The sequence below is a fragment of the Harpegnathos saltator genome, unplaced genomic scaffold, assembly GCF_003227715.2.
Source record: "Harpegnathos saltator strain DR-91 unplaced genomic scaffold, Hsal_v8.6 scaffold354, whole genome shotgun sequence".
NCBI classification, from domain to species: Eukaryota; Metazoa; Arthropoda; class Insecta; order Hymenoptera; family Formicidae; genus Harpegnathos; species Harpegnathos saltator.
Genome location: NW_020230155.1, coordinates 245,291 through 260,437, shown reverse-complemented (window position 1 = coordinate 260,437; position 15,147 = coordinate 245,291). Strand labels below are relative to the sequence as shown.

The window sequence follows — 15,147 nt, the reverse complement described above, 5'->3', positions numbered from 1 at the left end:
CGAGTGTTGCACGCGCGCCGCAGGGATTTCCCTTGGAAATTGCAACGTGAATAATTCGTCGCAATATGCAGCGGCCGCCCGGCGTCCTGAAATTTCTAACAGGCCGCGCCTTGATTCACGCCGCTTAAAGCGCTTCTGAAGATTCTGACCCGTAAATTCGACTCTGTATAAATTATGACAGCACAAAGCGGCGAATGTTTCCCGCCGCGGGACGAGAAGTCATTTCTATTTTATTGGCGCGCGCGAGCGAGCTGTAACGTTCACGTGGCACGATTTTTCTCTCGTGTCGCTCTCGGCAAACCGGAGCGCAAAATTCGACCGTTACTCGCGATGGGAAATCGCGTCTGCCCTGTAAATTGCGAGCTACCGCGAGCCGTTTCCGTCTCGTGGCAGAATCTGAAATTTCATGTTAATTAATTTTCGATTGTATCTCGCGAAATTCGACGAAATCGCACTACTCTGCCTTCAGCTGGAACGGCGGAGCGATCGAAGCGGTTGTGCAGTTACGATATCAAATCCCGCGGGGTCGCCCCGTGAAATAATGTCGCGGCGATAATTGCCACGCGTTTAATTGCAACGCGGCGGCGCGCTCCGCGAGTGACACACTCGAAGCTGCAGCGCCGCACGATCCGCCATCAGCGACGGAAAAATACGTGAAAACTTGCCAAGCAGAAACAATTATTTTTCTGCGAACGCCAGGGAATCTGCCCACTCGCTCGGTATTACTCCTGTCCGAGCGAGCTGATAAAACTCCTTTCCCAACTTTTTCGCCGGCGTCAGCCGTTTCTTCAACGGCAATTTGTAAGCAGCGAACCAACAGCCCCATTCATACCTCTGCTAAGTTGGCACCCGTCCTCCTCTCCCCTGCCCGCAAAAAATCGAAATGGAAACGGCATCAAGATCGAGTGCTAATTGCCGGCTAATTTAGCGCTGCGTCCGCCGATTTTAGTGGGCAAGCAGCTTGGCAGGAATTCGCGATGCACCGGCGATTGCATTAGGAGTGTGATTTAGTTTCGTTAGATTTGAGGGTTTTGCAAGAGATGGCACTGATGTCAGTTTTGTCAAAGGCATTTCAATCACAGCTATTGTTTCTCAATGCTTTAATAATATTAATCCATCTTTAGTCATTTACTTAGACACGGTAAAAGTCGTGTTAATACCATCTTAAAAATAGAGCTTCCTAAAGACCATTTTCGACATGCGTTGTTTTTGTTTTTTAATCAGGAGAAAACGGCGGCTGAAGGTCATAGAATTTTGATAGAAACTTATAGTGATGTTGCTCCATCAATTAAAACATGTAAATATTGGTTTAGACGATTCAAAAGCGGTGATTTCAATGTTAACGACGAGGATCTCTCGGGACAAGCAAAACAGCTTGAAAATACAGATTTGCAAGCATTATGGACGAAAATTCAGCGCAGTCCACTTCAGAACTTGCCAGAGCATTAAATGTAGATCGTACAATAGTTACTAAACGTTTACATGGTATGGGAAAGATTCACAAAGAAGGAAAATGAGTTCCACATCAATTATTGAAAAATGCCATTGCGAACCGGTTGAACATTTGCATTTCGTTGATCGCCAGACAAAAAATGAAGAGCTTTTTGTATCGAATTGTCACTGGGGATGAAAAACGGATCTATTTCGATAATCCCAAACCAAAAAATTATGGGTTGATCCAGGCCAACCAGCAATATCTACTTTGAGGTGCAATGTTCACGGTTCAAAGGTATTGTTGTGTATTTGGTGGGATCGAGAAGGTGTTGTGTATTATGAATTTAAATCCGAAATCCGAGTGAAACTGTCACCACTGACCGTTATCGACAACAATTATACAAATTAAACGAGCATTGGACCAAAAACGATCACTAGTTGCGAGTAAACGACGCAAAGTGATTCTTCTTCACGACAATGCTCGACCTCATGTTGCATTATCAATGAAGCAAACGCTATTAGAGCTTGAATGGGAGGTCTTACCGCACTCTGCGTGTTCTCCAGATATTGCTCCATCCGATTATCACTTGTTCCGCCCGATGCAACATGCTCTAGAGCAAGGGTTCCCAACCGGGGGTGCGAAAGAACATTCTTGGGGGTGCGAGGAAAAGTGATTGTAATCAATAATGATTCAGATGAATCCTGGAACAATCCGGCATTTTTATCATCAAATTAAAAAAAATGTTATTAAAAGTATATATTTTTGCGTATCTATACGTACATATTCGTTACGTATCACTATGCGAAGCTTGATACCATGGATAATAATTTTATAACATCAAAATGATAGTTAATTTCTATAAAACAATACCATGTAATAATAAATTATTATAAATTAACTTCTTATCTTATAACCCTAACAACTAATTTTTACCATAAAACAGACGAATAATTTTTTTCTATAAGGGGTTCGTGCGAAGAGGTTCATTAATAAATTTTTGGGGGTGCGCAATACAAAAAAAGTTGAGGAACCCTGCTCTAGAGGATACACTCTTTCATAACTTCGAACAAGTACGAAAATTTATTGAAAATTGGATCAACTTCAAAGAAGAATCTTTTTACCGTCGTGGAATTCATCTTTTGCCAGAACGATAGGAAAAAGGTGTAGAAAACGAAGAAAATATTTTGATTAAAGTATTCGTTCATTATCTCGTTTAAGTAAATCAGTTTTTGAGAAAAAAACCTCTCAAAACTAAACCACACTCCTATTATAATTTGCGGAATGAACGCGCGTCTCTTTTTCTTCGACGTAAGTCGCGGACGCGACGACCGGCGCGTCGCGTTTGAAGCTCACCGTGGAGAAACAAAGTACGAGGGTCAGTCAAATGAAAACCGTAAATATGTAATAAAATTTCGAAATGTGACGCCATTGTCTTGTAAGTTGGCAATATTGTTGCTAGTAGTTTAAGGAATGTCCAGTAAGTGGCAGAGAAAAATGCAGAAGAACAAGCGTAGTCATAGTAGTAGTGTAAAGATGGCCGCCCCACTGGAGACATGCACCAAAGAAGAAGCGTTCTGTTATTAGATTTTTGACAAGTGAAGGTGTAAAACCTAGTGAAATTCATCGTAGAATAAAAGCGCAGTATGGTGATGCTTGCACAGCAGCAGGTGTACGAGTAAATCGCTCAAGGAGGCACTGGGGGGAAAGAAATTCCAATCGAATGAAGAGGTACACCGAACGGTGCATGACTGGTTGCGCAGCCAACCAAAAGAATTCTTTTTCAGAGGAATTCAGGTACTTTGTAAGCGTTGGAGAACTTGTATCGAGCATGGGGGAGAATACATAGAAAAATGATGCGGATGTGTTTCCCATTCGCTCAATAAATTACTTTTGAAAACGTTTTTAACCCTTTAACGCTTACTGGTAACTATAATTACCAGAAATGCATTTATGAATCTGTAACTTGGTCAAAAAAAGAGATATTTTCGTTTTCTTTGTACCACTGTAAAGGTGAATTCTTCTTGTAAAAAATACTATATAGATTGTATGTAGATTCGGTTTAGTCTGTTTTTAGCTCAGTTTTAATGATAACATGTTTTGTCAAATTCCAAATAGGCATAGTCAGCATTGTTACTGACATCTAGAAGTGCACTATAAATGAATAGATTGGTATCTGTTATAATTTTATACATTTAGAAGCTTCCTCAGATGCAAAATGTGAAATTAAACGAATACAGAAATTCAAAATGACGAATCTAATATGATGGATACGAAAATCAAGAAATCAACCTATTTTCGTGAAACCTGGTAACCTACAGTTTTTTATGCGGCGAAAAATGAAAGGACGATTGACTATCTAAATGGTGATCTATAAGATATTCTTCTGAAATAGTAAGCTTGACGCTCTGAATGATAAACTTTACTCACAAATATAGTAAAGTTTCAGCTCAAAAATGTCAAGCTGACTATCAGAGTTATGTCGTATCGATTACCCTTCATTTTTCTCTCGTATAGGTTGCTCATTTCGTATATGCTTTTAGGATCCAAGTCATGTTTACCAATAAACAAAAAACGAACGATAAAAAAAACCAAACTAACGAAACCAACAAACGAAAAGCGGAAACTTCATGTACTCATTTATTCAGAAGTAAATGATTTATGCTGATTTTCCGTGTAATTGTTTCACGGTTTTTCTATTTGAATAACCATCTCTGAGTGTGTCCATGTTTATCATTTTTACCATTATATTTACAAAACAAAATACAAATTTATTCGTTCAGAAGTAGACTATTACTTTACATTTTCCGTTCAAAAGTCGATTGTTAGTTTTCGTTTTTCATTTACATCAGGAAGTGTTACAACAAGCACATGCCTGTTAAAGAAAACAGTAAAAGCCGTTGTCAATTGTGCAGCTCGAAAGGGAAGCAAGGCAGGACAAAAATAATTTGCAAAACCTGTAAAATTCCCCTCTCTCAAGCTTTAAAGCATCTCTCGATGCTTTATGCAATTCCATTCCGGGTAAATAAAGATCAAGTTTTGAATATGAGTTTTATGTTTTGAGGGATTTTTCGAACCATTAGATATGATATAAAATTATTAAAACTAAAAAAAAAATTTAACCGATCAGGCGTATTTTTCGCTTCTGGGAGTAGTTTCTACTTGGAAAGGTAGTTTTTCATGGATATAAAATTCTGATGTTTTTTTTAGTTATTACTACTTATAGTCTCAGTTCAAAAAACTCAAATTTTATTCTTAAAACACTTGTAAAGAAGTCGGGCGTTAAAGGGTTAAGGTTTTCATTCGACTTCGTATAACCGTTTGGGTGAAACTTTAGGCCCGATATCGATTGATTTCCGCTTATACTACGCGTCCGGGTAAAATCCCGCGATTTCGCCATTCACTCGGCGCCGACTTCTGTCGAAGTTTTTGCTCGCCGCATTGCGCCACGCAATCGAGACCGAGCGTGACTCCCACGTCGCGCTCGGTGTTTCTACCGGCCGAGATTAAATAGCGAACGTGTTGCGCTCGCCTGTCGTATTCCCCTCCCGAATCGGCCGTTCCACTTCTCTCTGACGGGATCGGAATTGCGCGCGAAAGAAAACTTCCATTCCAACTTGCGCCAAAGCACGCCGAAAGTTTCGCGAGGAAGCAGTGTCGGCGCGAAGAAGGAACGATCCGCGCGAAACGATAGCGCTCAACTTTTCGCCGTCGTGGAACGAAGGCACGGTCCTCGCTCAGCTCAACATCGTCGTGAATACGTGAATCTGTGTATGTGTGTGTGCGCGCGCGCGAGAGAGAGGACAAGGTCCTGGCGGTGGAAAGCCGGAAGTCGAGCTGGACGTCGTGTCCTTACAGGAAATGTCGTCTTGCTCCGTTGTCCGGTCGGGGACCGGAATCGGGCCTTGAATGTTGGCCCTTCCTGCACGAATTTATCATCCAGGATCGCCCGAAGACCTGGGAGGATATCCCGTCGTTCCCTTCGCTTCCCCACTCGCGATAATACGAATCGCCGTGTATAGCCTCGGGCGAATGGGATTAGATCAGTTTGCACGACCCGGTTTTTCACGTGAATCGCGGAAAATCGGGGAATTGCTATCGACGATGTGATTTACTCGAGAAGATAGAGAGCACCGAGAGACTTCCGCAAACGGATACGCGACGGCAGATACGATATGCGCACGCAAATATTTATTGCCGAAACTAGCGTGACGGAAAGTGCCTCGTTTATTCGCGCGTTTCTTTTGAGCCTTACAGTACAGCTTCATCGTCGCAGTAACGTTAAACATAACCTATTCGACGCAAGTCGTCCATACGGCCGCTCTTACAGTTCCTAACTAGTCTACACGTAGTTGCGTAATTATTCAAATCAGACAGAAATTGTAAATAAAAATACATATTCTCTCTCTTCGTCGTTACCACCGCGCGAGAACCGGCGCAGGAAAAATTGAGGGTGGAGGAACGAAACGTAACTTTTCAAGAATGGCGCGATGGCATTGACGTGAGAAGAACACAGAAACGTTTGAATAACGCGACGTCAATCGATGGAGTGGAAGTCGGAAATCCGCGGATAAACTCCACCGCGAGCAGCCTCGAGCTCCTTTATACGAGCCATCCCCAGATTCGTCTTTTCCTCGATCGATTCCGGCAAAGGACCTCCGAGGAGACTCTGCAAATCCTTCAGGAGCGAGGGCGGTTTCCAAGGAGTGCAGGGATCCATCATGACGGCCCTCTTCCCTTTCCGCGCCGCGAGGATTCTCGCCATCGTGCTCCTCGCAGTGACCTCCTTGGCAGGATCCCCCTCCTCGTCCTCTTGCGAGCTTCTCGGGGCCTCTCGAGATTTTTCCGCAGCCGTGACGCTATACGGAATATCGCAGCTGAATTATTATCGACGTCTGAAAATCGGACGGAAGATCCGGGAAGAGGGCCAGGGAGGGGGAGGATCTCGAGTCTGCGGATTCTCGGAGTGATGACGGGGGAAATCGCGCGGCACCGTGGAAAATTCTGCGGAAAAAGCCGGCGAAGGGCCCGGAGGAGAGCCTTCCGTCCGCAAAACTTCAATGAAAAGCACTCTCAACCCCGATATCATTACAGCGATACGGCGAACTCCATACTCTCTATTGTCGATTAATTGCGGACGAAAAAGAGAAATAATATCTAAGCGGACGTAAACGAAGAGGTAAGGGGCTTTCACCGAAGCCAAACGAGGGAGAATAGAAACTCGCGAAAATAAGATTTACCGATCCCGAGGAAAATACGCAAACGCTATACGCGAGGACTGACCTCCTCGTCGGAGCTCTCTTGGCGAGCTTCTCCGCTCTCGTTCTTGTTTTACCGCTCCGTTCAGCTTGCCGGATCTCCCTTTTAGCCTCCCTCACGGCCTCTCGTAGTTCCTCGGGCAGCTCCGTCATCTCCCAGAGAGAAGCAATTGTTTCCTTGGATGATGCTTTGCGTTCATAAGCTCGCATGAGCTTCGTCCAGGAATCCCGCTTCTTCCGTCTCGCCTCGACCGCCGTCCTCGCTGCGACGTCGCCCTTCGACCTCTCTTCCCCGTCTCTGACTTCGCCGCGAATCCATTTCGCGCGATCTGCGAACCTAACCACGGCCCTGGCAATTCAATATGCTTTTCTCGTGGATCCGAAAGTCGCGCGCGCACACACACACACACACACACATACACATACAGTCGATAGCCGGCTCGCGGGCTTTAAGTTGAGGCGAGCGTCATCCGAATTCCGGCGTCGGGAAATCTCGAGAGCCACTGCGAGGCTTTGGCGATCTTAACGATATCGAGTCCCTCGAGCGCCCGGAGCATCAATATGAGATATATCAATGGAGATTCGGAAAGGAATTACAGCAATCGCGGCACTTTACGCGAGAGTCTACATCGACGGTGTAGACATAATTTCCCTTGGGAGATTTCTTTGTCACTTAAAATGTTTCTACGGCCGGCACTCTTCTACGGAGATTTGTCCATTGTGCAACATTGAATGTACGCGCGCGCCATACCTGGTGCTTAATTTCCCGCGGCAGCAAATGTCAGGTTTGCAGATACCAACTTTGCACGGCCTCGGCAAGCTGAAAGCGACGGGCATTAGTCGCTTCCTGCGTTTCCTCTTGCTCCTCTTGCTAATTTCCTCCGTCGGAGATTCCGCGATCGCTTCCGCCGACGCAGGCAGAGTCTCCTCCGGCTTCTCTTGCTCAACGCTCTTCTCTGCTTCTGCCGTGGGAATCGCGATCTTGGTCTTCTTCGGGACGGCGATTTTCTTGGCGGGCATCTTCGCCGTGTCGTCTTTCGCCTCGTCCGCCGTCGTGACGAAATTCTTGTCAATCTTCCGACTGGCAACTTTTGTCACGGAAATCTTGGAAGGTGTCAAAACGCGCTCGTCACCCTCGTACTTCAGTTTCTCCTGTTAACCGTATGAAGCGCGATATTGCGATAGAAGGTGGCAATTAAAAAGGAAAAAAATGAAACAAAGGAAAAGGGAAAATTCACAAACGGCTAACAAAATTGTCGAATCGCCCGCTTTCGACAGAGAATTTTGCCAGAAATAATTTAGCGATATCGCGCGCGCGCGAGGCCGTACGCGCGATAAATCACGGCGAAGGATAAAAAGGCCGCAAACGGATGAAAGAATGATGAAACATTACGAAAGTTCGCTAATGTGTGGCGACCAGCCGACCGTGAGTGATATATTAGAAATTTCACGAAACAGCGAAAATCACGAAATGTGCAGTGAGGAGGATAATAAAATATAAAATCAAACGTGTCCGAACGAGGTACGAATTCTGCCGCGATATATTCACCGCGAAAAAGAAGCTATTCCTACATAAATCTAACTCGTCTCAGCTCTTGATTTCCGATTATTTAAAGTGAATGCGATCTCTTCCCACACAGGGAGGGAATTTTCGAAGCGAGAGGAACATTGCCAGAATTCTTTCGGAGATCGCTCGGTGTTACCTTTTCCACAACCTCGAAGAATTTTTCCTCAACTATCCGAAAATCGTCAAACTCGTCTTTGAGCCTTCTTTTGTTTTTCTTCGTGCTCCTCTCCCTCTTACGATAATTCTTCAGCTTGTCCTGCGACTCCTGCATCTTTTGTCCTTTGCGACCCAGAATCTTCGGCAGCGTTTTGTCCTTCCTTTTGCCTCGCGTAACTTCCAACGTGCTCCTTGATTCATCCTCCGTGGCGTACGTTCTCGTTAATTTGATTTCCTTCAGCCGCGTGTCTATCGCTTTCGCGAAACGAGAACAGCACTCCAGGTACTGGACGTCAGGACCGGAAAAACACGACAGAATCCACGCTTGTATTCCACGCTCCTTTTTCGAGAAAATCTGGCTTGGTAGAATCCAACTAGGACATTAATAATTGCACGCTGCTCGAGCTTGATCGCGACGCGACAGACTCGAAAGGAATCACGAGACAAACTGTTGCTCCACCATATTTTCACGAAGCAAAGAATATTATCGTCGCGGGCTATGCGGACACGATATCGAGTCTCTTTCCGTCGCTCGGCGCTGCTTGTAAATTCTCGCGTATTAATTTCGCGCTGTAAATTCACTGCGAGAGGGAACAAACGGCCCGCTCTCTCTCCCTCCCACTCTCTCTCTCTCTCCCTCTCTCCTTCTCACCGACGAGAAGTTATTCTTCTCGTTCTTATCGAACGAGTACAGCGCTTCCGTCAACTCGACGAGGTAAACGTTGCCTGCGGAATTGCCGATGGCCAGCAGGTCGCCTCTCTCGTGTGCCGCGATCGCGCTTAATTTCTCCTCGCATATCTGCACCGAGAGGATCGGATTGCCAAGGCCCACCAGGAGGTCCCACACGGTCAATACGCCGCTGCGCGTCGTCACGTAGAAAATCGAGTGCCTCGCTTTGTTCCAGCAACCGCGGACGGGCTCCTCTCTTATAAATCTGCGAATCGACAGAGCCCGGCTTGTGATGTTTCATCTCTCAACCTCCGGTTTACTCCTATCGACCATACGCAGCGGGCCCATTAATTAGCGCTTACCTTTCATATTATTGCACACTGATTAACACAATTATAATATACATATATTTGTTGGCTTTATGCACTTATCCACACTGTTAACACTGTATACCGCGCGAGAATCAATATTGCCTTCGCGAGGATATGGAAAATTAATTGATGTATGTTTATGGCTATTTCGATGCCGAGCATTGAAATTAATTGATAATCCATCTTCTAAATTTACCGATTATCAGCGTCCATTTGTATCACGGCTCGCAGCCGCTCGAACGAGTCACGAAGGTAAATAACGAAACGTCATTAACGCACTCGATTTTAACTGAATGCAGTCATTTCCGAGGCAACGTGTCTCAACTCTAAACAGTCGCGCGCTATTGATTCGTTCGATGGTAATACTGCTTCGCGCGTGTTTACGAAGCGATTTCGGATTCCGCGGCTATCGCGTTCGCATAATTTGGTCCTCTCCCCCCCTCTCTCTCTCTCTCGCGCACTCCCGACCTCAATCTGTTTACGAAACGCGAAACAACGTCGGAACAAAGTACCTCGTCGACACAAGATTGCCGTCCCTGGTGTCCTCCGCCCAGACGCGGGCGATGCAGTCGCCGACGGTCAGGAAGATCTTCGGGTTGGAGCCGTTGCGGTCGACGGAAAACACCGGCCCGTAGTGCGCGTCGAAACTCCAGGCCAACTTCTCGGCAGGCGTGTGCGCCTTCCTCGAGCCGCTGATGACGAGGCCGTTGTCCAGGCCGAACATGAACTTCGCGCTCAAGCTGGCCTCAAAGTTGGCCGACGAGACGCCGATCGCGCGGTCCATCTGCGGCTCGTTTGGCGTCTGAAGATCGAACGTGAGGATCTCGACGGGCTCTCGCAGCTTCCTGGTGTCCCACCACATGGCACGGCCGTTCACCGAGCCGGAGAAGAACTCCGTGTTGCTCTTCGAAGTGATCCACTTCACCGTCGTCACGGCGTCTCTTGGAGAATATGAGACACACGGTCGTGATATACAGGGTGTCTTAGAAATACCGGAACCCCCGGATAACTTTGCAGGATCAAGTTTTCATGAAAAACTTTAGAAATACAAAAGTTGTAGGAAATCGAGTAACGGACTTGATGGTGACCTTGAATTTGACTTTGGCCATGACCTTCAAGGTCATTTGGAGGTCAACTTGCGTTTTTTTAAATGGGAACCTTATTTTTTATTACACTGTTTTTTCCCACAAATTAATTTGAACAACTTTTGTCTAAAATATTTTTTTATTTGCCTAATATTTTTTTGAGATATTTGAGGAAAACTTGATCATTGTTTCAATATTTAACTTACGATATCTCGCTAACTATTTGTCGGAAGAAAAGGTGGTACTAGACTTTCTTGCTTTATTTAATCTCAAGAATATATTGTTACAATAGTGCCCTGATTTTTGTTAATTTGATGATTTTGAAATTTCCAAAAGTCGGTAAGTTAACAAAAGTCAGGGCGCTATTATAACAATATAATTCTTGAGATTAAATAGAGCGGGAAAGTCTAGTACCACTTCTTCTTCCGACAAATAGTGAAATATCGTAAGTTAAATATTGAAAAAGTTAATAAGTTTTCCTCAAATATCTCGAAAAATATTAGGCAAATGAAAAAATGTCTTAGACAAAAGTTGTTCGAATTAATTGGTGGGAAAAAACAGTGTAATAAAACATAAGGTTCCCGTTTAAAAAACGCAAGTTGACCTTCAAATAACCTTGAAGGTCATGGCCAAAGTCAAATTCGAGGTCACCATCAAGTCCGTTACTCGATTTTCTACAACTTTTTGCTCTATTTAAAGTTTTTCATGTAAACTTGATTCCGCAAAGTTATCCGGGGCTTCCGGTATTTTTAAGATATCCTGTGTGTAGCGTTGCGCGAGCTTGATAAATTGCACGACCGATTGCTTGGATGAATCGGGTTAATTGTCTTTTTCTTGCCTCTCTACGATTGTCCATGCACGCTCGAAGAACAAAGCGAGCATTCTCCTCGCGTACCCCCATCGCTATCACGACGCGCTTTTCACCGATAGAGCCAAGTAGGGCGGCCGATTAGCACTCGCAACGGCGAGTGACGTCGACGAGTCGGAGAGAAAGGTCGCGAGCCTAATGAAACTCAATCGAGAGCCGTGGTCGCGCGACGGGGGCGAGGGGCGCTTTATTCATTCATCGCCTTCGCGAAGTCGAAGTCGTTCTCGGCCGACCGAGAGCAGCGACACAACGCGCGCCGCTGCTGAATTATGAAAGCCAAAGTTCCGTTCAAGAGAAGCATGTTCATGTCGGGATTACCTATGACTGAATCGACAATGAGACGTCTGAGTCGGAGTGCTGCCAGTCCTGATGTCCCAGCTGCAAACTTGGCCCGACATCAGACCGCTGGCGAGCACAGACGGATCCCGAGGATTAAATTCGCTGACCAACGGGGCGGACGTGGCCTTCAGTGTCACCCACGGCTCGTTAGGATTGTCTGCCGCGTGTTGGTTTGCGTTTTTGGTTTTTTTCCCCGCCGGACGCCCGCGATAGTCCCGCGGTGGTCGTGGAAACAAATGGGAACGTCGTTTGTGTATTTGTGTGCGTGTGTGTATGTTGCACGCTCTAAAAATTATACTCGCGAAATCCTATTTCGAGTCATTAGAGGCGCATCGCCGAGACTCACGTATGCGTATGAACGCGCGCATATGTTTGCCTTTCGTTTTTAATATGCCGCGGATGAAATTTAACGTTAGTTTCGGTTTGCTTTGTTCTCGTGCTCATTCTCGTTCTTTATGGAACTAAAATGAGCGTGAACGCAAATGAGCGTAAATCGGCGCGAGCCTGATGCGAAGCGTTGCTTCTGCATTTATCCTGCAAATTCCATATTTGTATGCATATACAGGGTGTCCCATTTTAAATGAGCCAGGCAAGAATCTCGATAAATATAAAAGATACTAAGAAACGTTTCAGACAAAAGTTATATGGTTTCAAAAAGGATATAGAACAAGTATATAATTTTGTTTACAGATGACGCTACTTTAGAGATATTCACTGATCATTACTCTTCTTAAATGAAATTTTTATTATATCATCTTTCTCTACCAATTAATTTGAACAACTTTTGTCTGAAAATTTTTTTATTTGTTTAAAAATATTTTATGAGATATTTAAGGAAAACTTGATTACCTTTTCAATATGTAACTTACGATATCTCGCTAACTATCTGTCGAAAAAAAAATAGTACTAGACATTTTCATTCTATTTGGTCTCAGGAATATATTATTAAAATAGTGCTCTAACTTTTGTTAATTTGATGATTTTGAGATTTCCAAAGATCGATAAGTTAAAGCCCTAAAAGTTAGGGCACTATTGTAACGATATGTTCTTAAGGCTAAATAGAGTAAAAAGGTCTAGTATTATTTTTTCTTCCGATAAATAGTTAGCGAGATATCATAAGTTAAATGTTGAAAAAGTTACGAAGTTTTTCTTAAATATCTCAAAAAATATTAGATAAATAAAAAAATGTTTCAAACAAAAATTATTAAAATTAATTGGTAGAAAAAGATGATATAATAAAAATATTGGGATTTCCATTTAAGAAAAGTAATGATCAGTGAATATTTCGAAAATGGTGCCACCTGTAAACAAAATGATATAATTGTTTCATGTAATCTTTGAAATCATACAACTTTTGTCTTAAACGCTTCTTAGTATCTTTCATATTTTTCGAGATTTTGTCTGACTCATTTAACATGGAACATCCTGTATATATACAATATATATATCAGGTAATCAAAAAAGTTCTGCCGTTTTTTGAGGTGTAAATAATCTTCCACTTATTTCCTATTTTGTATAAATGAAGTCTGATTGTTTCGTCATTTACTTGAAACTTTTTAGCAAACATATGACACGTCAAAGTTGTCAATTCATTTCACTCACCGTCCTTAATTTATCAATATCTAAATTTGACGATCTTCCTAACCTGACTTTCTTCTTAGGTCTTCTTAGGATTTATTTCTTGAAGCAAATTCTTTTAAATCATCTCTGAGCAATTCTTGATGTTGTTGTATCTTCTCTAAATGCGATACAAATCTTTCTAGAAACTTCGGCAGTGTTAGTCCCAAATTTGAATTCATAAAGCAAACACGCGTGGATAACGTTATTTGACACAGACATTTTAAAAGGTCGGAATATCATTTTAAATCGCTATTAACGGCTCGAAACACTGTAAATGAAAAACAAACAAAAATATGAAATTTATTACTTAGACTTAACAAACAATAAGTTATATACACAAACAGTTATTCAAACTAGAACTCACGTGACGGAACTTTTTTGGTTACCTTATACATTCACACATACACGCGCGCGCTCGTAAAAAATTATATATATTAGGAGTACAAATAAGTTTCCGCCGTTTTCTATCAAAAATTAGGAATTTATTGTGAAAGAACGGTACATTACGTTTTATTATATAAAGTATTGTGCATCACTAGCCACTACTTTTTCCCATCTTTCTGGCAGCATTCGGATACCACGTCGAAAGAACTCTTCATCTTTTGAGGCTATTCACGAATCGACCCAATTTTTAGTATCTTCATATGATGTAAAGCGCTGCTTAGACAGGCCATATGCCATCGACCGGAACAAGTGATAATCGGAAGGGGCAATGTCTGGTGAATACGGCGGGTGGGGTAGGACTTCCCAATTAAGTGTTTCCAAATAAGTTTTGACCGGTTTTGCAACATGTGGCCGAGCGTTGTCATGTGGGAGAATAATTTTGTCGTGTCTGGAGTAGTAATGGGCACGTTTTTCCTCGAGTGCTCGGCTCAATCTCATTAATTGTGTTCGGTAGAGAGCTCCAGTAATGGTTTCGCTTGGTTTGAGCAACTCATAATACACGACACTAACCTGATCCCACCAAATACACAGCATGAGTTTTTTTTCCATGAATATTCGGTTTGGCTGTCGATGTTGAAGCATGGCCAGGTGGTCCCCATGATTTTCTCTTCTTTGGGTTATCGTAGTGGATCCATTTTTCACCACCAGTGACTATACGATGCAAAAAACCCTTCCTTTTATGCCTGACAAGCAACATTTCACACGTGCAAAATCGGCGTTCAACGTCTCTCGGCTTCAGTTCATATGGAACCCAATTTCCTTGTTTTTGAATCATTCCCAACGATTTTAAACGATGTGAAATTGCTTGTTGAGTCACTTCTAATGTAAGTGCAAGTTCTTCTTGCGTTTGGCACGAATCTTCCTCCAATAATGCTTCCAATTCCGTGTCTTCGTACACTTTCGGCCTTCCACTACGTTCTTTGTCTTCCACGTCAAACTTCCACGTCAAACGTTTTTAAACTTTTGAAACCACTCACGACAACTTCTCTCACTTAAAGCAGTCTCACCATATGCTTCTACAAGCAATCGATGCGCCTCAGCTACAGATTTCTTCAAATTAAAGAAGTAAATCAAAAGTTCCCGCAAATAACGCTTATTCGGCACAAAACTTGACATTTTCTCACGAAAAAAATTATGTGATGCTGATACGGAGTCACTAATACTTCAAGGTTATGTTGTTACCGGATGTCCAAACTTACGATATTACGTTTTACATCTGACAATTTCAACATAACCTTCTGGTGGGACCATCTTTTGTCAAACGGCGGAAACTTATTTGTACTCCTAATATATATATATATATATATATATGTAATAATATATAATATATATGTATA

At 43.2% G+C, this 15,147-nt stretch overlaps 2 protein-coding genes and 1 pseudogene across 4 annotated transcripts in view; 1 reads left to right on the top strand and 2 right to left on the bottom strand.

Moving 5' to 3' along the window:
* The window catches only part of LOC105188026 (furin-like protease 1), a 509,265-nt gene that overhangs the window by 373,804 nt on the left and 120,314 nt on the right, over positions 1–15,147 (top strand). The window lies entirely within an intron of this gene.
* On the bottom strand, positions 4,713–7,318 carry LOC112588949 (uncharacterized). The gene is made up of 2 exons (XM_025300328.1): positions 6,716–7,318; positions 4,713–6,291 (listed from the first exon to the last, which is right to left on the bottom strand). The coding sequence occupies exons 1-2, from the start codon at positions 6,898–6,900 to the stop codon at positions 5,970–5,972; spliced, it is 507 nt and encodes a 168-aa protein (XP_025156113.1). The 5' UTR covers positions 6,901–7,318; the 3' UTR covers positions 4,713–5,969.
* Positions 9,326–10,427, bottom strand: LOC112588950 (dynein intermediate chain 2, axonemal pseudogene; annotated as a pseudogene).

Bases quoted from the DNA above. Each gene is read 5' to 3' on its own strand.
- LOC112588949 (XM_025300328.1), bottom strand. From the start codon at position 6,900: ATGCGAGCTTATGAACGCAAAGCATCATCCAAGGAAACAATTGCTTCT. The intron at 6,292-6,715 runs GTCAGTCCTCGC...TATTCCGTATAG, and splicing joins AAGAGAGCTCCGACGAGGAG to CGTCACGGCTGCGGAAAAAT.